Below are 27,097 nucleotides of genomic sequence, written 5' to 3'. Positions count from 1 at the left end.
CTTCTCCTGCGCCTCTGCATCCAGGGGTACCTGCCAGTACCCGCTCACCAGGTCGAGCATGCTGAAATAGCGGCTGCCGGATAGGGCGTCCAGGCTGTTGTCGATCCTGGGTAGAGGGTAGGCGTCCTGCTCAGTGACGTCATGTAAATGCCAGTAGTCAATGCAGAAGCGCCACTTCCTGTCCTTCTGGACCAACACCACGGGGAGCTCCAATCTCCTCCGGCTGGCTCAATCAGCCCCTGCCTGAGCAGATCCTAGACCTGCCTTTTGGCCTCGGCCTCCTTCTTTGGTCCGAGTCTGTGGGGGGGTTGCCGGATTGGCCGGGTGCCTTCCTTAAGTAGAATGGAATGTTCCACCTCGGTGGTCCTTCCTACGTTGACGTCACCTGTACTGAACACGGTGGCATATCGACTCAACAAGGAAGCCAACCTCACCGTTTGACCCGTCTCCTCACAGTTTGGCTGGGCCGCTTGGTACAGTTCATCAAGGTGAGCCGGCACTCCATTGATTGAAGTCAGACCAGCGTCACACAGTAAAAGATCGTCCTCTTTGACCTGCGAGGTCTCTACTCTCGTGTAAGTGCCGATTGTGGCTCCGGACCGGAAAGTCAATGGCCGCTCCGTAGCATTCATGCAGCGAGGGATGATCTGTCCCCTAGGTCTCGGCTGATTCATGCTACTTGCTACCAGAGGTTCGTCGGAAAATCCTTCGATCAGTCCCATGGGGCAGTAATTCCATGTGGTAATGCGACAGTGTATTGCCATCTCTGTCCAAGCGGGAACCATTACCCCCCTTATCACCTGTACCTTGCTCTGTAGCAGCCAACCATGTCGATCCATGCAAACTAGCTGTCTGCCATCCACTCGGACCACCGGCAGCTCAAATTCAAGAGGGCACTGATGGGCCATGAAGAATGGCATTCCGAGTATGGCATCCTCGCTCAGACTGTTAACCACAAAGACTTCCTCTGTCTTTACATCCCTCAGGCGGATGGCCAGACGGATTATTTCATAGAAGAGGAGCCGTGTTCTGTCAGCCAATAGTCCATGGCTGTCACCCTCCTCGAGTTGGTCCCGTACAGTTCCTGGCAATCGGTCAACGACCTGTTTATTGATCAAGTTTGTGGTGCATCCTGTGTCTAAAAGAAACTAGATGGGCCGCCTCTCCACTCTTTCTGGGAGGAAATAGCTGATTGAGTGAGGTCGGCTGAGGGCTTGCACCCTAGAGGTGCCTTCCAAGACATATTCCGAGAGGCCTGAGAGCCTTCCTTTCTGGGGTGGGGTCGGTCCCTCAGGCCGTCCTACGTCCGGGTTAGACCCGCGGCTCCTGTGATTGCCATTCCCAAGGCGGAGAAGGGGTCGACCCTGCTGCCTTTAAGGCAGGCTTCTGACCATCCGGTCCAGTGGAGGTGGTTCTCGCTGTCTGGGGTGGAGGAGATTTGGGGGTCACCCTCCTTCGTTTCGAGCTACGTTCCTGCCGTTTGCACGAAAGGGCTTAGGCGGTATCCGAGACAGTGGGAATGTCCAGATTGGCCTCACTCAAAGACTGGTAGTAGTTTCGTGTCTCCGCAGGCCTTTCCTGTGCACGAATTTTCCTCGGCTTAGTCCTTGCTGGTTAAGACCAACCATCGGCTGTCACTGAATCCCGTGTAGTCCTATTGTGTTTCCGGGGTTGTTTGGCCTTGGTACAGCCAGTAGTCGGAGCTACTGCTGTGGCCGTTTTTTGTTTCCCGAAGCCAGTTTGGGGTAGCGAAGGCAAGTTTTCCGTATGTGCCCCGGTCGCCCACATCCCCTACAAAGGGTAGCTGGCTGGCTCCTCCTCTCGGTTGGAGTGCGAACCTACTCCTGGAGCCGTTCCACCTTGTTCGTGAGAGTTTGGACCAGCCGGGCTAGTTGTCTTATAACATCGGTTTCGGTCAAGTTCACCTGGTCGGAGGTTCCTCCCTCCAGGGTTCGTACCGAAGATCCGGTGGATTTATGCTCGCCTCTTTGGATCTGGAAGTAGTCGTTTCCGGCCCGTACAGTGTCAACCAGCGTGGGCGTATGTATGGCCAACAGATGTCGCTGCAAGGCAGGGTCCCTTAGTGAGCTGCAGAAGGTCTCCATAGCCATACTATTTTGGTATCGACTTGGCAAGACCTCGTACGCAATGCATACCAACCTCTCGACCTCCATAGCATGCTCCTGAAGTGTCATCCTTTCCTCTCGCCTAAGGGCGTTGAGCTGGCTTAGCGCCTGCCTGACGGAGAGCCCAAATCTTGCTCGGAGTGCATTGAAAATGGCCTCCTGGTCCTCGGCCTATCCGCAGTTCTCAGCCTGTTTGCCCAGTGCTTCCCGGAGGTGCAATAGGGTTGCTCCTTCCGTCCACTGGTTGGCGTCAGCTACCTCCATGAAGCGAGCAATGAAGTACTCCACATCTCCCTTTCAAGTGTACTGAGGAGTCCTAAAACGTGGTGCCGGTTCCTGAGCCCTTGGCATCAGTAGTACCCATTCTAGTGCCTCGACTAGTCGGTCGGGTCCCGGGTTAGCACTTCTTGCTCTTCTATTGGCCATATCTGGCTTTCAGTAGGTTTCTGCTTTTTTCCCAGAGCAGTGCCTCTACTGTGTCTGTGGCTGTCGGCTCCTTTCCGGGTTTCTTCCTGTAAGAAGTTTTTCCGGTAGGAGCTCGCTGCCTCCTCAGGCAAGTCTTGTCAGAGCCTTTAGTAGGTTTTTGCTCCCAGAGCAGTACATCCACTGGGTCCGATACTGCAGGGCTTTCCGCAGCTCTCTCTGGGTTTCTTCCCATAGGAAGTTCTTCCAGTAGGAGCACGCTGCTTCCTCAGGTAAGTCCTGTGGGAGCCTTTAGTAGGTTTTTGCTCCCGGAGCAGTGCATCTACTGGGTCCGATACCGCAGGGCTTTTCACAGCTCTCTCTGGGTTTCTTCCTGTTGTCAGGAAGTTCTTCCAGTAAGAGAATTGTCACCGTTTTTTAGGCAGACCAGTTCATTTAGAGTCCAGTAATCCTCCCAGTGTTTAGTGATCCTGATGCAAGTCCTGCGGTGGAGTTCTTGTGATCGTTAGCGATCCCACTGCTGCCACCAGTGTAAAGGTTTTGTGCGGCCTTCACTTTCCTCCACTAGTACAAGACTCGGTGCATGAGTTTATACATATATTTCTGCTTTGTTCGTAAGTTGTACAAAAATGATCAAGTGACAGGCAATGAACAGGCCCAGAACAGCTCTGCTCTTCTACACAAATGTTCGAGCTTATATAGCTAGTAAGCTCCGCCTCCATTCTACTTGGCTGGAATCGGCACGACTCGGTCTTGACTCGACATGGCTCTGACTTGGCTAACCGTAAGGGGACGTCATTTGCCACAACTGCTTATAGAATTGCTGTAATTAATATTTAAACATGGCCTGTAAAATGTAGTATCAACCACATATTTTAAAGAACAAAAACCATCTCCTTCCAAATCATCAACATGAATCAGCCATAAATCAAGTCCTAATTTTGTACCCTGGGTACTGCCAACTTGTACAGAAAAATAATCAGAAAATATATGAGAATACTTATTGCACTGTTTACGATTGGTTAGAGAACTCCCTACTAGTTTTAAGGTGCAAACACACTCGGCAATTTTATTGCGTGCGTCATAAGGAATGCTGAGATATTGCTGCCATGTGCCTAAACACACTTGAGCAATTCACCAGATAACGCGGGCACGCTCACAAGCTGTCAAAAAATTTCCGTATCATCAGTTTCTTCAGAATTGTTGATAAATTTAAGTCAATATGGCGCCTTCTAGACAATGACGTAAACAACTTACCCTTTTTTTATTAGGCCAATCTCACTTTCACCGATTGTACACTACAAGAAGACATAAGAAAAAACGATTCTTTCATTTTTGACAGTAATATTTTGTGATTTTTATATATGGTTTACTTTATAGTAGTTTTTTATTTTTAATATAATAAATATTCGCCATTCTCAAAATGGTCAACCTGCGCGACGATTGACTCCCAAATGTTGGTATTCAACTGGGTTTGTCTGTAGTTTTTGTGTGTTGTGAAAACACAGGACTCGGTGTGCTCTTATTAAATCTATGAACAATTCAGTGTTCATTTTAAGGATGTTTCAAGCGTAACAAAATAGCCAAATGTTGTTACTGTACATACATTGGTGAACATTGATACGAAAAATTAGCAGCCATAGGATTGCATTCTGGGAAAAACCAACAAATTGAAATGCATCTCGTGCGCGATAAAGCTGTAATAGAGAATGTCTAGCGTCATCGCTGTACATGAGCTTGCTGAGCGAGTTCTAACGCAGATTAGCGCCACGCAGCGCGGTATCGCGCTAAATATCGCCTAGTGTGTTTGCACCTTTACAATATTTTTATTAAATTTATATCTTCTCTTTTTATCTAAGACAATTGAGGGCTGCAACCTATCAAATGCCTTAGAAAAATCAAGGCTTGCACTCTGTACAAATTCTGTTGTTTGATTGTATTGTTAAGAAATTTAGTAAGGTCATGTACATACTGAAACGAAGCGTCTGTGGTGCTCACACCAGGCCTGTAGGTATACTGCAATGAATTTATTACTGTGTCCAGCTTTGATTTCATCTTTTTAACTACAATTTTCTCTGCTAACTTGCCGATATGGAATAACAGTGAGATAGGTCTAAATTGCTTGAAATCCGCCGGGCTGCTGCACTTAGGGATAGGAGAGATCTGAACGCTTTTCCAGATATTAAGGTATTCAGTGGTTCTCAGCATACAGTTGATGATATGGTGGACTAGAATGCAAATGCCTTCTACACAATCGACAGAAAGCCATGTGGAGAAATCCTCGTTACTAGGTGAATGTCTAGCGTTGCATGAGTAATAAAAAGGTTTGCACAAAAAACTTATTTTAATCAACATATACAACATTGACCATTATAAGTTTTAAATGAAGGGGGTTGTTTATTTCTGTATGTGCTATAAATATAATTAAGTGTATGCTATATATACATATACTAGAAAAATGTCCGGCGTTGCCCAGGTAATAAAAAAGTCTGCGCAAAAACTTATTTTTATTTAACATACAACATTTACCATTTTAACTTTTAAACTTTATACCATGAAAAAAGTGTTTTTGTGCAGTTCGTGCATGAAAGTGTGTGTATAAAAAAAGGTTACGATTTTAGCAGAAGCTCGTATCGAAATTATGAGTGTAACAGAACATTTGAACTTTAAACAGAACATTTGAAAAGTACAAATTAGAAAGAATAGGTAATAGTAAACAATTAGCTTTTACAAATATTTCTAAAAAATAACAAATGTAAAAGGTAATATTAATTAATAATAAGTGCACATTTAGCCTGTGCGATTGTGAAAAGGATATATAGTAGGTATATGGTAAGAGCGATGAGAATGGTAAGAATGACTTAGCCTTATGGTTATGCACACTTGTTAGTATTTGAATATTGCCATTTGAATGTTGTGAGTTCAAATCCAGTACGAAGGTGAGTTTTCGTAGCTATAACTTTATCGCTACAGCTAGACAGACAGACAGACAGCTGGACAGACAGACAGCTGGACAGACAGACAACAAACACTGAGATTTAGATATATAAACTAGATGAATGTCCAAGTAATAAAAAAGTTTTTGCACAAAACATTTATTTTTATGTAACATAGAACAAAATCTGTCAATCTAACTTTCAAACTACATATCGTGAGAAAAGTGTTTGGTGCAGTTGAAATAAATTGAGAAAAAATAAAGCAACTCTAGAAGTTTTTAAACTTTTAAATAACTGTAAATTTTAAATTTAATGCAATGAAAAAGGTTTTTTGTTGAAAAAATGTATTAAGAAGAAAAATAAAACAGCCGTAAAGGTGTTCAAAGGTAACTGTGAAAGAATTAGCAAGTAATGGCTAAATAAAGTCTGTTTTGCTACGATTACAATGAAATATTATTCGGTATACAATTAAATGATTTCCATTCGTTTCAGTGTTGTAGCAAAAATATTGTATAGAGTGGTATAGAAACCCATTGTAATTATCTAGTGCAAACGCCCCTAATAAAAATCATCAAAGTTTTATATATGTACTGTACATATTAAACATTAGGAACAATTGCCCATTTAGCGTGCGCAATCGCGAAAAGGGTATACGGCATATGGTAAGAGCAATGATATACAGCCCTCCATGTGTGCTGTGGGGGGCTGTATATCATTGGTAAGAGCGACAGGAATGGTAAGAACGACGTTGCTTTATGGTTAGGGGCGCTTGTTTACAAACTTGCAGTTACAACTTCGTGAGTTCAATTTAATACAATCCTATTTTTCAATCTTAGATTTCAGTAGCTATAACCAGACAGGCACCGGATGGCAAACTGAAACCTTTGAGGTTTATATATATATATTTACAGCATTTTCAGAAGTCTGGGCTCATGTTCTTTCTTCCAGTAAATCAAGCGTACTACTGAAGCATATGTATTTTAACGAATCGTCATTAAATATTGGCAGGTGTAATAAGTTTATGCCCAATTATTCCATACTATGGCAGGGTGGGTGTGTAGCACACCTTTCTTGCAGAACTGGGGTTATTGAGTTCAATTCCAGTGCGAAGTGATTTTTCCATTGCTGAAACTTTGTCGCGATAACTAGACATACGACAAAAAATAAACCAATACACACTTAGATTTATATATAGAGATGCGTCGCAAACATTTTTCTGATTCCTATGTGAAACACAAAATACCCCAAAGCTGATAGTTCACTCAAATTATGATATTCTCTAAAACCACAGACAATAACATAATACTGTAACAGGTGAATTGATAACTAATTTACTTCAATAAAATGTATGTTATGAGTAGAGGGCATCTGCTTATGGTAATAACTATGAATAGAGGCCTAGCTCTGCATAAGATGCTTATGTTGGCCTGTTTCAGGTAGGTTCTATACTTTGCATGCACGTTCATGACCCATTGCATGCACCTGACAACTGATGCAATTTGCAAATACACCATGTCATCCTCGTCAGAACTGTGCCAAGCTTCACAGCTCATCTGGGAACAATCAGTTAAAAAGATATTACTTTGCTATTTGATTACTACTACAAACTGCTCTGTGTAAAATTGTCATCTATAACTTACGTGTGTATTTATAAATGCTCTTCGTCTAGATCATTTGGTAAATAAATAAAAAGATATGCTGACACTTAATTGCTCAGCGGAAACACTTATAAAATACCTGGATGTAATTACGTGATATAACTTTAAGAAACATATACCATTAATGTGTATAACTAATCATATTTTTATTAAGTGTCAATATTCCTACTTTATGTTGACACTTACCATAGTAGCTGTTTTGGTAAAAAATATTACAAGAAATAAAAAGAATTACAATAATTGCACAACTCCATCGGTTGAGACAAATTTATAAAAAGGATTTTTATACAAGAAAAGAAAATTGTGCGCTAATAGTTATGCGTCGATTGACAGTAGAATCACCACCTCTTGCCACTGCGTTGTTTATGGATGCCGGTCTTTGGTCGCAAGGCTACAATATACAGACTTCATTAAATAGTATGACAGTTAACTATCTAGTTCTAGCGCTCACAAAATTCATTCCAAACCATTGTTGAACATTCGCCATAAAAACATGCCTATAGAAGACACGCTCTCACACCCTCTCATCGAACTTAACAGATCAACTATCAGTTCTAGAATGCAAGGCTGACCGGCATCAGTCATATAAGGTCAGAATAAGGTCAAGCAGCAATACAGGGGTGTCACAAGCTAGGGGTGTTTCATCAAGTTCTACCAAAGCAGGTCTTACCTTGATCAGCAGGTTTTTCTGGTAGCTTAAGAGGTTTAGACATGACGAGGTTATCATTTGTCAGTTGAACATCTAACTCCTCCGTCTCGTTGCTACAACAAACATGGCATGAACCCGCATTCTCTATACCATAGACATAGACATATAAATCAAATTGTATGTGTAACGCATTGCATAAACTTAATTAAACTTACAGCACACACAGAAATGAAAAAACGCCTTCATTTAAAAGTTAGAATGGTAAACGTTGTATATATTGATAAAAAAGAAATTTTGGGTGCAAAATTTTATTTTCCGTGCAATGCTGGGCATTCACTCTGAATATGAAGGTTTAAAATGTATATATTTTGTATTATATGGATATAACATATGGTAGTGAGTAGAATATGTGCTCTCTAGTGCGTAACCAAAAGTAAAAAGACGCGTACCTTACAACTGTGTGTTTTACTTTGTTCTTTATCTTCTCGTCATTCGTAAAAAGGATTGTGTGAAAGTTTTGCGGTCCTGTTGTGTTTGGAAGGATTCCCCTTCCAAAGGTCACCGGTCCGAACACTCCATTATAGACGAGCAAGTCGTCAACTAATAGCTAAGAACATAAATGCAAAACGATTGGCTAAATGACAAGAGTAGACAACAACCTAGTACAATCTTAAAGCGGCGAAGAGGGTGACTCACGGCAAATTCTCTGACGCCTCTTTTAGGGGATTTACTGTAGTTCCATATCTTGATCATGGAGACTGTCTGCGGGTAGTCAAATATTACAAACAGCCGATTGGTCTACAAGCAAAAGCACTTGATACGTGTAGTAGTCCATTTCATATGTACACAACATGATGATGTTTTTACATCGTACGCTAGTGCTTACATATAATGTATGTTAGTGCTTACATATACTGTATTTTAGTGTTTATATATACTGTATGTTAGTATTTATATATACTGTATGTAAGTATTTATATATACTGTATGTTAGTGTTTATATATACTGTATGTTAGTGTTTATATATACTGTATGTTAATGTTTATATATACTGTATGTTAATATTTATAAATACTGTATGTTAATATTTATATATACTGTATGTTATTATTTATGTATACTACACGTTAGTATTTATGTACACTGTATTCTAGCGTTTATGTATGCTGTATGTTAGTGTTTCTGTATACTGTATTTAAGTGTTTGTGTATATGTATATGCGGAATGCATATTAGTGCACTTGTATATTGTATAATGCATGTTAGTGCACTTGTGTATTGTTTAATGTATGTTAGCGCACTTGTATATTGTATAATGCATGTTAGTGCACTTGTGTATTGTTTAATGTATGTTAGTGCACTTGTTTATTGTATAATGCATGTTAGTGCACTTGTAAATTGTATACTGTATATTAGTGCACTTGTATATTGTATAATGCATATTAGTTCACTTGTATATTGTATAATGCATATTAGTTCACTTGTATATTGTATAATGCATATTAATTCACTTGTATATTGTATAATACATATTAGTGCACTTGTATATTGTATAATGCATATTAGTTCACTTGTATGTTGTATAATGCATATTAGTTCACTTGTATATTGTATAATGCATATTAGTTCACTTGTATATTGTATAATGCATATTAGTTCACTTGTATATTGTATAATACATATTAGTGCACTTGCATATTGTATAATGCATATTAGTTCACTTGTATATTGTATAATGCATATTAGTTCACTTGTATATTGTATAATGCATATTAGTTCACTTGTATATTGTATAATGCATATTAGTTCACTTGTATATTGTATAATACGTATTAGTGCACTTGTATATTGTATAATGCATGTTAGTGCACTTGTATAATGTATAATGCATATTAGTTCACTCGTATATTGTATAATGCATATTAGTGCACTTGTATATTGTACAATGCATGTTAGTGCACTTGTATATTGTATAATGCATGTTAGTGCACTTGTATATTGTATAATGCATATTAGTGCACTTGTTTATTGTGTACTATGTTAGATCTTACATATATGTATAACCAGCTGAAATTTCCACCATCTTCCTGGGTAAACTAAACTTTCTATCTCTGTCTTTTTGCTTTTCTACGTGTCTGTCTATCAATCTAGCTCATATGATGCCTGTATCTGCACCACATGTTCTCATCTTACAGCATTGATTTGTGTCTAGGTAGATGTACGTATAATATAACCATTTAAATCAGAAATGATAAAAAAACTGTGGCTACGAAGAAAACAAATATCTTTATAACATTTCCATGTATATTTAATGAGTTTCACTGAGATGAAAGCCAGAGGAAAGGATTGAGATCAACATCAATCATGATAGACAACTAATAAAGGCTCATAGCAGCAAATTTACTAAAAAGTCACAGAAAGTTGTGAACAAGAAAAAAAGTTTTAGGTCCAGGCTATATCTAGCAGAAAAAACTTATTGCACACTGGTTGTCTGTTTTTAATCATCCAGTAGAAATTTAGTAAAAACTTGTGATGACAGGTATACATATATTATTGGTAACATGTATATTTAATAAAGTTTATATAGATGAGCGAGTGATAGGAGAGAGTAGTCAATAATAGAGTCGATGAACAACCACAATTCAATAGTTCCAAATGTATAAGTGAATTTACAATAGAAAATTTTAATTATTTATTAAAAAGAATCAAACTGATATTTACAACATTTTTATTGCTAAATTCCACAAATACGCGGAAGTTAACAAATATTTCAAAATCAACCAGCGAAATTTGTCATTTGAATCTGTTACTAAATTTATTCACAAAATTAAATATGGCAGCTAACAGAGATTATTTTTACAATGTAATGTATTTTGTCTGGATTCTAGAAAACTGGAAATTTTATTAAGCCTTAGTTTTAAAACATTCACTAAGAAGTCGAGTATATCTGTGCAAACATTTGGTGTTCTATCCGGCATGAAGATCATACAGACACAGGCACTCACAAACATGGACTCAATGATTTTATGTATAGACCATACAACGATGAATATCTGTTGATAAAATTTGTTTCACAATACTTCCTAAACAACCAAACACATGATTTGATTAAAACTATATTACGTGTCATACTAGAAATTCCCCTGTCATACAGCCCACGACCAAAGTGATATTGGAAAAAAGAAAGGGTACTGATGGTTGAGAAATGCAATATTAGCAGTCAAATGGCACTGCAGTGCAATAGGATAACTGCAATGGTAGCTGTAATGTACTGGGTGTTATTATGTACAACAAACAGCAATAATGAAAGGAAAAGATTATATGTTTACCATATATCTCTCCTCGCAATAGGAGAAATGCAATATAAGAAGTAAAAAACCCTGATACTATTAGAATAACCAATATTATTAATATAGTAATAATAGAAAACCAATACACAATTTTGTTTACATTTCAAAACCTCATAGCTAACAATATCAAGAAGTTGTGATATTTTTATAGATTTTTAGAAAATCTATTTAATAAAACTATTTAGAAAAAATAATAACAGTAACATATTGCCCAACATCGGTCACTATATACTTCGATCTTGTAAATTCGAATGCTTATTCTTATAATTAAACCTTATAAAACCGAATAATTATTCTTATAATTAAATCTTATAAAATCGAATAATTATTCTTATAAATAAATATTGTAATAATCTCATAAGAATCGTTAGAAAAAATATCATTGTCATTTCCTTTACTTTCACAGCTTTGGACATCAGTTGGAATACCAAAGTACTCATAAGTGTTCAAAATGTCAGTTACTTTGAAATCGGCAAAAAAAAAACGATTAATTGTCACTACTTCTACGTTAATTACAGAAACCTTTGGCAATTGCACAATGCTATAGACTGGTGAAATGTGCACATTTTTTTTCGTGAAATGTGCAGGACTTAGTTGGTCTATTCTTTGTCACTCGGCGTTTCGTTTGCCGGTCTTAATTTTGATAAAAATAAGGCTTGGAAAGTTTTAATAACGATTTTAGGCCGAATTAATCTGTCTATTTATGTATAATCCGATCAGATGGGTAAGGTTTAGGAAATTTTCTACAAATAATAAAGACTTGGTAACATATTTAAATAGGTTTATATGTGTTTTGTATCGTTATTGTACTTAAACGACTCCATTGAAAATTGATTAAATTTGTTGATGAGATTTCGGTACAAGGGTTTGCGACGGTCGTTGATGAATAATTTTCGTGAGTTGTGTGCACATATGCATTTGTCATAAATCTCCCAAACAATCGCTTTGCTTGTGTTTGGTCGTGGGATTATATTGATAAAAAGAAGTTCGACAAATGCATAATACAAAATACGAAATTTGAGAACTATGTGATTATCAGAGATATTTATAACAGAATGTAATTGCCTTAATGGAATAAAAAAGACGTTAAACAGAGTAAAAGAAACAGACTACAGGAAAATATGAATGAAATAAATACATGTAAGAGTTAAACTCACAATGCCTGGAAGAATCGGAGAAAGCCACATGTTGTGATCAGAGTTGCTGCCCGTGGCATCACCAACAAGTTTATCAGGGGTCCGAATGTCTCCCTCAATGCCATCAAGGACATTTACACTCTCGGGGTATGCAGCTACATCTACCATACAGCGGGTGAATACTACATACTTGAGTCATTCAAGCGTCTAACATTACTTGTACAAGTTACAATGCTGTATAGATAGATTGACTACTTTGTGTGAGATACATCTATTGATCCTTTTGCGCTAAGTTCATCTGTTAACCAACTTGTACTAGGTACATCTATTGAACATCAAGTCTTATAAACACGCATCGACTTTGATATGCTGGGTACATCTATACACCATCTAATGATACATACGCATATAACTGTACTTACTGTTGGCATCAAGAGGAATTTTCTTTCCTTCTGAATCATAGAACTCTATTGCATTAAGGCCCAGATAATAGAGGTCTGATTGAGAAGACATCAAGTGAAATTGATAAACAACTGATTGATAGAGTTAAGGAGACCGAAAAGGAGATATTATGAATCCACCCGGCCAGTTGTACCTGCCTATTCTACACAATCCTACCAGTCAGTTGTACCCGTCTATTCTACACAATCCTACCAGCCAGTTGTACCTGTCTATTCTACACAATCCTACCAGTCAGTTGTACCCGTCTATTCTACACAATCCTATCAGCCAGTTGTATCTGTCTATTCTACACAATCCTACCAGTCAGTTGTACCTGTCTATTCTACACAATCCTATCAGCCAGTTGTACCCGGGTATTCTACACAATCCTACCAGCCAGTTGTACCTGTCTATTCTAGACAATCTTACCAGTCAGTTGTACCCGTCTATTCTACACAATCCTACCAGTCAGTTGTATCCGTCTATTCTACACAATCCTACCAGTCAGTTGTACCTGTCTATTCTACACAATCCTACCAGCCAGTTGTACCCGTCTATTCTACACAATCCTACCAGCCAGTTGTACCTGTCTATTCTACACAATCCTACCAGCCAGTTGTACCCGTCTATTCTACAGAATCCTACTAGTCAGTTGTACCTGTCTATTCTACACAATCCTATTAGCCAGTTGTACCTGTCTATCTACACAATCCTACCAGCCAGTTGTATCCGTCTATTCTACACAATCCTACCAGTCAGTTGTACCCGTCTATTCTACACAATCCTACTAGTCAGTTGTACCTGTCTATTCTACACAATCCTATCAGCCAGTTGTACCTGTCTATCTACACAATCCTACCAGCCAGTTGTACCTGTCTATCTACACAATCTTACCAGCCAGTTGTATCCGTCTATTCTACACAATCCAACCGGCTAGTTGCATCTGTCTATTCTACACAATCCTACCAGCCAGTTGTACCCGTCTATTCTACACAATCCTACCAGCCAGTTGTACCTGTCTATTCTACACAATCCTACCAGTCAGTTGTACCCGTCTATTCTACGGAATCCTACTAGTCAGTTGTATCCGTCTATTCTACACAATCCTACCAGTCAGTTGTACCTGTCTATTCTACACAATCCTACCAGCCAGTTGTACCCGTCTATTCTACACAATCCTACCAGCCAGTTGTACCTGTCTATTCTACACAATCCTACCAGTCAGTTGTACCCGTCTATTCTACACAATCCTACTAGTCAGTTGTACCTGTCTATTCTACACAATCCTATCAGCCAGTTGTACCTGTCTATCTACACAATCCTACCAGCCAGTTGTATCCGTCTATTCTACACAATCCTACCAGCCAGTTGTACCCGTCTATTCTACACAATCCTACCAGCCAGTTGTACCTGTCTATTCTACACAATCCTACCAGCCAGTTGTACCTGTCTATTCTACACAATCCTACCAGTCAGTTGTACCCGTCTATTCTACACAATCCTACCAGCCAGTTGTACCCAGCTATTCTACATGTAGCTTGTTGCGACCTCGTATTCTGTCCTCTTGTGTCCATCATTACCCCCTATCATTGCCCCCCCTATTATTACCCCCCTATCATTACCCCCTTATCATTACCCCCTATCATTACCCCCCTTATCACTACCCCCCTATCATTATCCCCCTATCACCACCCCCCTATCATTACCCCCCTATCCTTACCACCCTATCATTACCCCCTATCCTTACCACCCTATCATTACCCCCCCTATCCTTACCACCCTATCATTACCCCCCTATCCTTACCACCCTATCATTACCCCCTATCCTTACCACCCTATCATTACCCCCTATCCTTACCACCCTATCATTACCCCCCTATCCTTACCACCCTATCATTACCCCTCTATCCTTACCACCCTATTGCCGGAACTGCAATCTTCAATGCCATCTTAATCTTCGTGCTGTTTTTTGCACTATCTCTCATTCCTATATTGCACTATCGCTGCTGTATTGTACTCGCCCTTTTGCTGCTGTATTGCACTCTCCTCCTGGATGTCCTATTGCACTTCCCCTCTCGTTGTCTTATTGCACTCTCCCTTCTCCCCTGACCTTCTTTTTTCTCTTTCTATCTTCCTCTCTCTTCTCTCCCTCCATCTCGTCCTCTCTCTTTTTTCCTTTCTCTATCCTCCTTCCCTCCCACCATCTCCCTCTCGCTGTTTTATCGCATTCTAACATAAGATTATATCTCACACACTCTCATCTTGTCTCATTACATTCACACATGACATCCTAGTGTTTTTTTAAGAGTTGTCTCCCTTGACATCATCCCTTGTTAGCTAAGGTAGCACAGCTGCATTTCCTTACTAACTCCCTCTCCAATATCTTATCACACCATTTTTTTAGAGTATTTTTACTTTTTTTTGTATCACCTTATTACACAGTTGAACATGCAAAAGGATACAGCCCTTGGGCATCTTTGCGCTGATGACATAATCCTCCAATTCATCACCCCATGAGTTGCTGTCATCAGCAATACCCAAATAGCAATAAACAACATGTTACAAAATTATATTATTAAAATAGTATACCCCAGAAAGCAAGATGAACTGAACAGTAAATTTAGAAAACGAGCAAGCACACATGGCACCCACCTGTCTGGCATGCAAAGCTGGGAATCTAGTTGTATGCGCCGCAGAACTTCAGAGAAAAGAAGCTCTTGGGCAAAATCAAAGAAGCAGTTGCCAGGCCCTTTTCTTACGAGAAAACCTTGAGGAGGTGAGACAGCCAACCCATCCAACTGAACATGAACAGTTTTAGCCTGGAATGGATAATACACATACTCAATGAGTACTACATATATAATAATACAAGTCCTCAATAAGTACTACATATATAATAATACAAGTACTCTCTAAGTACTACATATTTATTAATACAAGTACTTACTAAGCACTACATATATAATAATACAAATACTCAATAAGTACTACATATATATTAATACACATACTTACTAAGTACTACATATATATTAATACGAAAAATTCCACTGTCATACAGCCCACGACCAAAGTGATATTGGAAAAAAGAAAGGGTACTGATGGTTGAGAAATGCAATATTAGCAGTCAAATGGCACTGCAGTGCAATAGGATAACTGCAATAGTAGCTGTAATGTACTGGGTGTGGGTGTTATTATAAACAACAAACAGCAATAATGAAAGGAAAAGATTATATGTTTATATCTTTCCCCCTGCAATAAGAGAAATGCAATATTGGCCAATATTAGAAGTAAAATGCACTGATATTATTAGAATAATCAATATTATTAATATAGTAATAATATAAAACCAATGCACAATTTCGTTTACATTTCAAAACGTCATAGCTAACAATATCAAGAAGTTGTGATATTTATATAGATTTTTAAAATATCTATTTAAAAAAGGGTTTGGTCATGACAAACAGTAATAATGAAATAAAAAGATTATATGTTTATATCTCTCCCCCTGCAATAGGAGAAATGCAATATTAGAAGTAAAATGCACTGATATTATTAGAATAACCAATATTATTAATATAGTAATACAGTAATAATAAAAAACCAATGCACAATGTTGTTTACATTTCAAAACTTCATAGCTAACAATATCAAAAAGTATCAAGAAGAATATCCAAATTTATAATTAAATATTGTAATAATCTCATAAGAATTGTTAGAAAAAAATATCATCGTCATTTCCTTTACTTTCACTGCTTTGGACATCAGTTAGAATGCCAAAGTACTTAAAAGTTTCCAAAATGTCAGTTACTTTAAAATCGGCAAAAAAGAAACGATTTCTGTACTTTTACGTTAATTACAGAAACCGTCGCCAATTCGACAATGCTATAGAATGGTGAAATGTGCACGTTATTTTTTCGTGAAATGCGCACGACTTAATTGTTCTCTTTTCTGTCGCTCGGCATTTCGTTTGCCGGTCTTAATGTTGATAAAAGTAAGGCTTGGCCAGTTTTAATAACGATTTTCGGCCAAATTAATCTGTCTCTTTATGTATAATCCGATAAGATGGGTTAGTTTTAAGAGATTGTGGTTACCTTTTAAAGACTTGGTAACATATTTAAATAGGTTTGTATGTGTTTTGTATCGTTATTATACTTTAACGAATCTACAAAAAATGGTTAAATTTGTTTATGAGATTTCGATGCAAGGGTTTGCGACGTTGTTGATGAATAATTTTCGTAAGTTGTGTGCACATGCATTTATCATAAAAACTCTCAAACTTCGCTCCGCTCGTTTGTTCGTGAGACAAGTACTCAATAAGTACTACATACATAATAATACACATACTCACTAAGTACTACATATATAATAATACACATACTTACTAAGTACTACATATATATTAATACAAATACTCAATAAGTACTACATATATAATAATACACAGACTCAATAAGTACTACATATATAGTAATACACATACTCAATAAGTACTACATATATAATAATACACATACTCAATAAGTACTACATATATATTAATACACATACTCAATAAGTACTACATATATAATAATACACATACTCAATAAGTACTACATATGTATTATTAGACAACAAAGAGCTTTAGTGTAAGCAAACATAGGAGACAGTCTGACAATGTGGAATATGGATTAGAGTAAGAGTAGCAGTGACTTTGCGCTCTACATACATGTAGCTTACATAAAGCTTACTTACCCCTCGGTAAGTATCTTCTGGTGACTTGTTGTAGTTCCAGAATCTCAGTCCGACGAGTTCTTGAGACTGCCTCAGTGTTATGGTCAGCGTGTGGTCTGCCCCCTCGCTATAGGGTATAAGCCACATGTGCTCATCAGAGGTTGTGATGCTCACACCGTCGACGAGTCTACAAAATACCAGGCATGTCACGAAGTAGCTTACAGAGCCTAAGCGAGGCCACGGCACAAAAAGTGACCAGCTAGTTCCAACAAACATGACAGAGTCTAACGAAGGAGATATGGATGGTCAGGGGCTGAAAAGTCGAATGAAGACTCACTTGTCAAGGGTCCTATCATCGGTTTCATAGCCTGGAAGAACATGCAAGTCCTGAGGCTTGGCAGACAACATCTCCATTGAAAGAGGTATAGCCTCACCATCTTTAGCAACTAGATCCATGCTTGTTAGTCCGAGGTAATGGGGGTCTCCCCAAGTTTCCGTAAAATTAAGGGATATCTCTAGAATATTAAAACAATGCTGCTTTTGATGACAGAACAAGCAAAAATAATGGGAACGAGCTTACAGCAGCCGCCATTAAACTAGTACATTGATATCGTGTATATAAGTTGACTGACCGGTAGCTCGATAGACTAAGGTAGTGCCATCGACAGCAACAGGTGTAGCCATAGACTCAGGCCTAATACTCGCTGCTGCTGTTGCTTGGGGTGGTGTGTTGATTGAGTGATGCACTGACATCCCCTTTTTGCACATCTTTGTGTCAACACTTGTATGAGGTCGGTCCTAAAACAATTGGACAGTAATTAATGGAGCAGGGTATTCAGTAAGTCATGGTACATCCTAAATCCTTTTAAAAGGCTCACTTTGTATTCACTGATGTAAAATACAGATGTACAAACTCACCTTGTATTCACTGATGTAAAATACAGGTATAAAAGCTCACCTTGTATTCACTGATGTAAAATACAGGTATACAAGCTCACTACAAGCTCACAAGCTGAATAATAAACCCAAAGCTAGCAGTAACAGGGTAACAGCGGATACAACAAAAAAACATACAGAATTTCCTTTTTCAGCTGTGGCTGGTCGGGCTTCATATGGTACATCATCTTCCCAATCATCTGAGAAGTTACCTCCCTCATACTGGCCATCGTGACGTGATACAGCATCTAGTATTTCATCTGACACGGTGAAGAGTATCGTCTGCAGACATTGAATCAAGGCATTAGAAATGAATTAGCTATAATTTAGAGTCGTGAAAAGATGATTTTGTTTCAGTCATTAAGCTTCGTTTATTAAGTACTAGCTGTACCACCCGGCGTTGCCCGTGTAATAAAAAGGTCTTTGGACAGAAAATTGATTTGTATTTAATATATAACAACGTTTCCCATTCTTACTTTCAAACTACATATCACGAGAGAAGTGTTTTGTGTAGTTGAAATAAATTAAGTGAAAAATAAAAACAACTGTAAAGGTTTTAAAACTTTGTCAAACAACTGTACCTTTCAAGCTAGTAGCCTGGCATATTGTCAATGGAAAATTCCACTAAGCTAGTTAATAAGGCTAGGCTTCCAATGATGGTAAGCCATGACTTTGCGTCTGAATTGTTGTCCAGCTCCGCTGTTCTAATAATAGCTATAGCCGGAAAACCAACAGATATACAACGACACACAGACATACTTTGAGAAATATATATATAGATACACAGAGTATTGAGTGTATACAGAGTATTGAGTGTATACAGAGTATTGAGTGTATACAGAAAATTGAGTGTATACAGAGTATTGAGTGTATACAGAGTATTACTCTAGAGTTACTCCCTCTACTACCACATACTCTAGATTTACTCATGCTACTATCACATACTCTAGATTTACTCCAGCTACTATCACATACTCTAGATTCACTCTAGCTACTATCAAATACTCTAGATTTACTCCTGCTACTACCATATACTCTAGATTTACTCATGCTACTATCACATACTCTAGATTTACTCCAGCTACTATTACATACTCTAGATTCACTCCAGCTACTATCATATACTCTAGATTTACTCCAGCTACTATCACATACTTTAGATTTACTCCTGCTACTATCACATACTATAGATTTACTCAAGCTACTATCACATACTCTAGATTTACTCCAGCTACTATCATATACTTTAGATTTACTGCAGCTACTATCACATACTCTAGATTTACTCTAGCTACTATCACATGCTCTAGATTTACTCCAGCTACTATCGCATACTCTAGATTTACTCTAGCTACTATCACATGCTCTAGATTTACTCCAGCTACTATCACATACACTAGATTTACTCCAGCTACTATCACATACTCTAGATTTACTCCAGCTACTATCACATACTCTAGATTTACTCCAGCTACTATCACATACTCTAGATTTACTCCTGCTGCTATCACATACTCTAGATTTACTCCAGCTACTATCACATACTCTAGATTTACTCCTGCTACTATCACATACTCTAGATTTACTCCAGCTACTATCACATACTCTAGATTTACTCCTGCTACTATCACATACTCTAGATTTACTCCAGGTACTGTTGCTCACATACATTGAAATTGTTCCCTATAACTAGGTCACAGACGAATGACAATGAAATGAAAATCGACTCACGTCACCAAATGCTTCTGTTCCACCCTGAGTACCACCACAAGCACGCGCTATTTCACCCTTAAATATATATCTGCCATCCAGTTGAATCTCAACATCTTTAGCACCTCTATATGAGTGAATTCTTGATTTGTTATAATTCTACAAGAATACCAAGAGGAAATTGCTACTTCGCAGTTTACATCCGATGACTGAGACGCTAAATATAATGCATTACCAAGTAAAGGACAGTAATGAACACACTCGGTGAATGAGGAGTAATCTCACCCATATCCTGAACAGAGCAAGTTGACTCGCTTGTGTAAATTGCAGAGAGATGAAGTGATTAGCCCCTTCAGTGAAAGGAGCAAGCCACATATGAGTATCATCTCTTGTTTTATTCACTCCATCCACCAAATTTTCAACAACTCGTGGGTCGTTCTTGTAGTCGGGTAAAACATTAATATCTCTAGGATTAGCCGCCACCTAAAATAATAGAGTCTGGATATGACAAGATAGTTTTTAAAATGCTGTGCTTTTTGGAATGTAAATGTAAATCCTTTTGAGAATTAAAAAGTAGCGAACAGTGACTAAACAATCAGCAATCGTGCCATATAGCAAGGTGTACTAGTATAGTGCAAGTTGCTATAGCATGCCAAAGAGCCATACCAAAAAGCTACATCATACTAAAGAGCTACATCATACCAAAGAGCTACATCATACCAAAGAGCTACATCATACCAAAGAGCTACGTCATACCAAAGAGCTACGCCATACCAAAGAGCTACATCATACCAAAGAGCTACATCATACCAAAGGGCTACATCATACCAAAGAGCTACATCATACCAAAGAGCTATATCATACCAAAGAGCTACGTCATACCAAAGGGCTACATCATACCAAAGAGCTACGTCATACCAAAGAGCTACATCATACCAAAGAGCTACATCATACCAAAAAGCTACATCATACCAAAGAGCTACATCATACCAAAGAGCTATATCATACCAAAGAGCTATGTCATACCAAAGGGCTACATCATACCAAAGAGCTACGTCATACCAAAGAGCTACATCATACCAAAGAGCTACATCATACCAAAAAGCTACATCATACCAAAGAGCTACATCATAGCAAAATGGCTTGTTTAAAAAAGCTAAACCTAACTTGACCGTCACATTTATATCCATCAGTTATCGATTTTCACTCGTGAGCCTCAAATAAAAAAACAAGCAAAGCACACCTTTGCAATTGAAATCGGTTCTCCATTGCTTGCAAAAAGCTCAATTCCAGTCAGTCCAACATAGTACTTGTCTCCCCATGTTGACTTTATATTGATAACGAGGTTCTCACCACTGGGCAGCTCAGGTATGATGAAAGCTTCTCTAAAAATAGAAAATCTATAGTTAGCCATAAGAGAATTCTGTCTATAGTCAACATGCAGACTTATAGAAATGCTTCTTTCTCTCAGCATCTGTGAGAAAAGCTTAAATGGCACATGTTTTAACACGTTGCTTGATGAGAGATACTGAGAAAGACCTCTATTGTTAAGGCTAAACTCCATTTACCATCATGTATCAGGCTCTTTGTAGCCCACCCTCACAGGGGACCGAGTTCAAGGCTAAACTCCTCTTACCATGTATTAAACTCTTTCTAGCCCACCCTGACCCCCCACAGAAAAAAAAGCTAAATCCATCCTTGCCATATGACAGACTCCTTTAGTCGCTGAACTCAAAAGCCATTGATACTGCGACAGTGTTTGTCTACCCACTAACAAACGACTTACTCCTCAGAAATAACTTGAAGCGGAGTGGTTGAGGGTTGTTCCTTGGAGAGCAGTCCAGTGGCATCAACTGTAATGCCAGTTCCTGGTGTGCTCACACTTCTCAAGTACTCATCCAGTGCATCCCCTGTTCAGAGACACATTGAGGTGTGTGCATAGATACATAGGCTCATAGCTACATACATGTAGAGAGAAGAGAGATGAACTATTGGTGTGTTAATATCTGGTTAATAGAGAGATGGAGTATTGGTGAGTTCATATCTGGGTAATAAAGAGATAGAATAAGGTGTGTTCATAATGGGGTAAGAGAGAGATAGACAAGTTTTTACAAAAGGCGTTAAACGGCCAACTGACATAAAACCTGCTTTACAAAAGCAGATATAGGCTGCAACTCCACCTACCCACCTTCCATTGACAAACGGCCTTTGTGTGATCGAGCGAACATGTCTAATGATGTCCATGAGGCCTCAAGGTCTACTGAAGGTTGCTGCCACTTCTTTCTTCGTGATTCGGCAGCGCTGCAGTTGTTGGCTCTTCGTCTTTGTGCTCTTGTCATTTCCTTGCTAGCTGTCTTTCTGTAGTTAGCCTCCTCCGTCTCAGAGGCAACTTAAAAGGGGCACATTCATTCATATCAATTAAAGTGTCAGCTTGTACAAAAAGTTACTAAACCGCAAAACTAAGAGAAGAATGACGGTACTCCAAACCTGTATTCTGTTTTCTTTAAAAATACAAATTTATTCTCCCTATCTATGGTGAGAATTACCTACCCATAGTGGGAATTCCTGTAGAGGGTTGAGCTTCTTTTACTGTTCCGTCAAATATAGTCTTCAAGTCTTCTGGTTTGCTAAACAAAAGTTAATGAGTATTCAATACAAGAGAGCATGATATCGCTGAAAACAGTTTTTCCTAAAACTCAATACTACCATTTAGTTGAAACAAGTCTGAGAAGAGAAATACCGTCTGTCTAATGGCTCCCACTTATCCAATGCTTCCAACATTTCATCTAACGAGGATCTCAAACTGCCTTCTTCTGATTTGTCCAACCATTCTGGATGTTTTTTCTCCCTTGCAGGTCTGCCAGTGGAAGTGTTTAAAGATTTAGAATCTTGTAGGGTACTACAGTCCGCTGATGTCTCCATCCATGGCAGCTTAGAACGAGCACCATTTTTGTGTGGATTGGTCTCGTTTACTCTATTCAAAAAAGACTGCAGTAAACATCCTGATAAGAAGGTGACCACAGTAGACACCCTGATAAGAAGGTGACCACAGTAAACACCCTGATAAGAAGGTGGCCAGAGTAAACACCTTGATAAGAAGGTGACCACAGTAAACACCTTGATAAGAAGGTGACCACAGTAAACACCCTAATAAGAAGATGACCACAGTAAACACCCTGATAAGAAGATGACCACAGTAAACACCCTGATAAGAAGGTGACCACAGTAAACACATTGATAAGAAGATGACCACAGTAAACATTCTGATAAGAAGGTGACCACAGTAAACACCCTGATAAGAAGGTGACCACAGTAAACATCCTGATAAGAAGATGACCACAGTAAACACCATGATAAGAAGGTGACCACAGTAAACACCCTAATAGGAAAATGACCACAGTAAACACCCTGATAAAAAGATGACCACAGTAAACACACTGATAAGAAGGTGACCACAGTAAACACTCTGATAAGAAGGTGACCACAGTAAAGACCCTAATAAGAAAGTGGCCACAGTAAACACCCTGATAAGAAGGTGACCAAAGTAAACACCCTAATAAGAAGGTGACCACAGTATACACCCTAATAAGAAGGTGACCACAGTAAACACCCTGATAAGAAGATGACCACAGTAAACACCCTGATAAGATGACCACAGTAAACACCCTGATAAGAAGGTGACCACAGTAAACACCCTGATAAGAAGGTGACCACTCTATCAACATAGATGAATGAGAATGTATCCAGAGAGACTCATGACAAGATCAAATTGAAGGCTTACAATGTGAGTTACTAGACACACCTCACTCAGGTTGTAAAATTACTCAGTTTTACTTATATAAACCAAAGTGTGTGACCTCCATGAGGCAGCTCACCTGGTGTCAGTGAGTCGAGGATCAGAGAGCTTACCAGACACAACAGTGTCAGGGATAGTCGACTCAAATTTGTTTGCATGAGTCACATCGTTTTGATTGTATGTTTTTCTCTCTAAAAACAGTTACATGAGGTTACAAAAACTCTCCCAACTGTTCAACACAGCTCATAACAAACGCAAGTCCAGTTGATAGTTACAAAGAGTGACTGGTTAGATGCAAACCAGATATAAAGAACTTCAAATACGCCAGAAGATTTTACAAACTAGCTATTTTTGAACAAAAGTTATACGAATTTGTAAGAGAAAGGGTACAAATGAGAAAAATGTTAGAGAAAGTGTACAGGTGAGAACAATGTTAGAGAAAGTGTACAAGTGAGAACATTGTAAGAGAAAGTGTACAAGTGAGAACAAAGTAAGAGAAAGTGTACAAGTGCAAACAATGTAAGAGAAAGTGTACAAGTGCAAACAATGTAAGAGAAAGCAGTGTACAAGTAAAAGTGGCTACAGACCGTCATCAGAGTCACTGCTGTAGACGACTGGTGGCTCAACCCCATCGGTAGATCTCATCAGCACTCTAGTCTGAGCTCTCTCAATTGGTTCAGGAGTTTCTGACAATGGTATCCACATCTCTGAAGACTGTCTGTGTTCGGTTGACTTATGCACAGTTTTGTGATTAGGGTGGTGCAGCTGCTTTGAGAAATCTCTCGATGTCGAACAGTTTGGAGAATGGTCAGGGAATGACATCTGTTTGAGTTGCTGAGAGGAAGTGCTCATGGTCGCTGATTGAAAGCCAAAAGCAGGACATTAAAAAAAACAAGACAAACTATTGTCTTCCTGAAAAACTTCCTGATAAGAAAGCAGTAACAAGTCAAAGACTCCCAAAAGTCAAAGAGCAATGAATCGTAAGCAGTTCAAGCAACCTAATTTTTATTCTAAGGTTTCAGTTAGAGTGTTTGATATTTCCTGTGTAGTGTATATATCCTAGTAGTAAGTCTCAAACTATGCGTTGGCTCCAACTTGTGCTGAAGACACACTCAATATTTTCAGTAACACAACTTGCAAGGAACAAAGTTACAGCTTTTTTCCTTCCACGAGCAGCATTATTAAAACTAGTAAAACTCAACTCATCACGTCATAAACTCACCTTATTACATCATAAACTCACCTCATAATGTCACAAACTCACCTCATCATGTCATAAACTCACCTCATTACGTAATAAACTCACCTCATATTGTCATAAACCCACCTCATAATGTCATAAACTCACCTCATAATGTCATAAACCCACCTCATAATGTCATAAACCCACCTCATAATGTCATAAACTCACCTCATCATGTCATAAACTCACCTCATAATGTCATAAACTCACCTCATTATGTCATAAACTCACCTCATAATGTCATAAACTCACCTCATCATGTCATAAACCCACCTCATTATGTCATAAACTCACCTCATCATGTCATAAACTCACCTCATCATGTCATAAACTCACCTCATCATGTCATAAACCCACCTCATTATGTCATAAACTCACCTCATCATGTCATAAACTCACCTCATCATGTCATAAACCCACCTCATTATGTCATAAACTCTACTCATCATGTAATAAACTCACATTATAAATGAACCACTGTGAACACAAATCTTTTTCTCGTATTTCATTAAGTGACACACAAGCAGTGGTAAAGTTTTGACTCATCAAGTAAAACTCTTACAGGGCTGAAGGAAGCACAACACCGATATACCAGATATAAAAATAAATAGCCAAATATGTCAAACAATAAAGCTTACATATTTGCCACAACTTAACAATAGATGATGAATTAAACATTCTTGGCATATCCAATTATTTTTCTACACACTTTAGAAAAGTAGACATACAAAAATATATTTAGTGTGTATATAAGGTCGGTGAGTTATTCAAGCTAAAATAGCTAACAGACCTGTGGCCAAACCGTTGAATCCATTATCACTGTCGGGGTCATCTGTACCAAGGACAATCGTCTGACCATAGTCAAACACCTGGTTACCGCAGCCCTTCTCAATGTCTCCATCATATATTATATCATCATCTATGCTAATTCGCAGCCTTCGCACGCCAATATTCAACTTCTATAAAAGGAAATAAAGACAGAGCACATATCGAAACTATAGAGACTATAGAAACTTTATTTGTCTGTGTGACAGATAAGCCTGAAAGTTGTTTGATAAGATTGTTTGACATATATACATACTAGCTGAATGTCCGGCGTTGCCCGGGTAATAAAAGTCTTTGCACAGAAAATTTATTTTTATTTAACATATAACAACTTTTAACTATAACAATATCAAACTTCATATCATGAAAAAAATGTTTTGTGCAGGTTAAATAAATTAAGAAACAAAATAAGACAACTACCAAAGTGTTTAAATGTGAAACTATTAGTAAGTAAGTAAGTAAGAGCTAAATTAAGTCCGTTTAGGTACGATTACAATAAAAGATTATTTGGTAATGATACAATTAATACGAACCAAGAAAACAAAATAGAAATCCTGAATATGTTGACCCAATCATAACAATGCGTGCATAGAAGTGTGTTTGTATAAAAAAGATTACTGTTCCAGTAGAAGCTATCCATCAAAACTTTGAATGCGACGATACTGGTACCTCTCGATACTGGTACAAATGTAAAAATGAGATATCGGACTGTCTTTGTATGACCCAAAAAAAGAGGGAATGTAAAGGCTATTCCTACTCGAGATCATAGAATTGTCTGCGTAAAAAGCCTTGACCGCGGATTTAGCAATTGAACTTTACAAAAAACCGGAAATAAAAGTTCATGAAAACACGAAAAAAACATTGCGTTTTATAGAGTTAATAGAATTTAAATTAATACGTCATTTAGCGCATGAAATCGAGTAAAGGGTGTATAGAGTATGTAGTAAGAGCTATGAATTGTAAGAAATTTCATAGTCTCGTGGTTAGAGAATTGTATTGCAAACCTGCAGTTGCAATCTTCATGAGTTGAAGTCCAGCAGTATGCGAAATTTTAATTCCAAGATTTTAATAGCTACAGCTGGACATACCGAAGGACAGACAGATAGAAAACAAACTTTGAGATGTGTATGTATAATATGTGAAATATATATG

The 27,097-nt window shown here is 38.3% G+C and overlaps 1 protein-coding gene across 1 annotated transcript in view; it reads right to left on the bottom strand.

Moving 5' to 3' along the window:
• Positions 1-7,339: 7,339 nt before the first annotated feature.
• Positions 7,340-27,097, bottom strand: part of LOC137385605 (katanin-interacting protein-like) — a 34,132-nt gene continuing 14,374 nt past the window's right edge. Inside the window, exons 14-35 of the mRNA XM_068072102.1 lie at positions 25,911-26,079; positions 24,465-24,734; positions 23,957-24,068; positions 22,822-23,055; positions 22,632-22,708; positions 22,270-22,470; positions 21,868-21,991; positions 21,325-21,466; positions 20,367-20,564; positions 20,103-20,240; positions 18,510-18,653; positions 18,068-18,233; positions 17,773-17,950; positions 17,457-17,622; positions 15,372-15,538; positions 15,182-15,240; positions 12,701-12,811; positions 12,300-12,439; positions 8,489-8,590; positions 8,242-8,399; positions 7,814-7,905; positions 7,340-7,534 (exon numbers count right to left, since the gene is read on the bottom strand). Coding sequence (XP_067928203.1) covers positions 7,482-7,534; positions 7,814-7,905; positions 8,242-8,399; positions 8,489-8,590; positions 12,300-12,439; positions 12,701-12,811; positions 15,182-15,240; positions 15,372-15,538; positions 17,457-17,622; positions 17,773-17,950; positions 18,068-18,233; positions 18,510-18,653; positions 20,103-20,240; positions 20,367-20,564; positions 21,325-21,466; positions 21,868-21,991; positions 22,270-22,470; positions 22,632-22,708; positions 22,822-23,055; positions 23,957-24,068; positions 24,465-24,734; positions 25,911-26,079 — 3,201 coding nt within the window. The 3' untranslated portion in view covers positions 7,340-7,481. The remainder of the gene's footprint in view (positions 7,535-7,813; positions 7,906-8,241; positions 8,400-8,488; positions 8,591-12,299; positions 12,440-12,700; positions 12,812-15,181; positions 15,241-15,371; positions 15,539-17,456; positions 17,623-17,772; positions 17,951-18,067; positions 18,234-18,509; positions 18,654-20,102; positions 20,241-20,366; positions 20,565-21,324; positions 21,467-21,867; positions 21,992-22,269; positions 22,471-22,631; positions 22,709-22,821; positions 23,056-23,956; positions 24,069-24,464; positions 24,735-25,910; positions 26,080-27,097) is intronic.

This window comes from Watersipora subatra, chromosome 1, assembly GCF_963576615.1.
Source record: "Watersipora subatra chromosome 1, tzWatSuba1.1, whole genome shotgun sequence".
In the NCBI taxonomy this organism is placed as follows: domain Eukaryota; kingdom Metazoa; phylum Bryozoa; class Gymnolaemata; order Cheilostomatida; family Watersiporidae; genus Watersipora; species Watersipora subatra.
The sequence above is the reverse complement of the archived record's forward strand: the minus strand, read 5'-3'. Positions and strand labels throughout refer to the sequence as shown.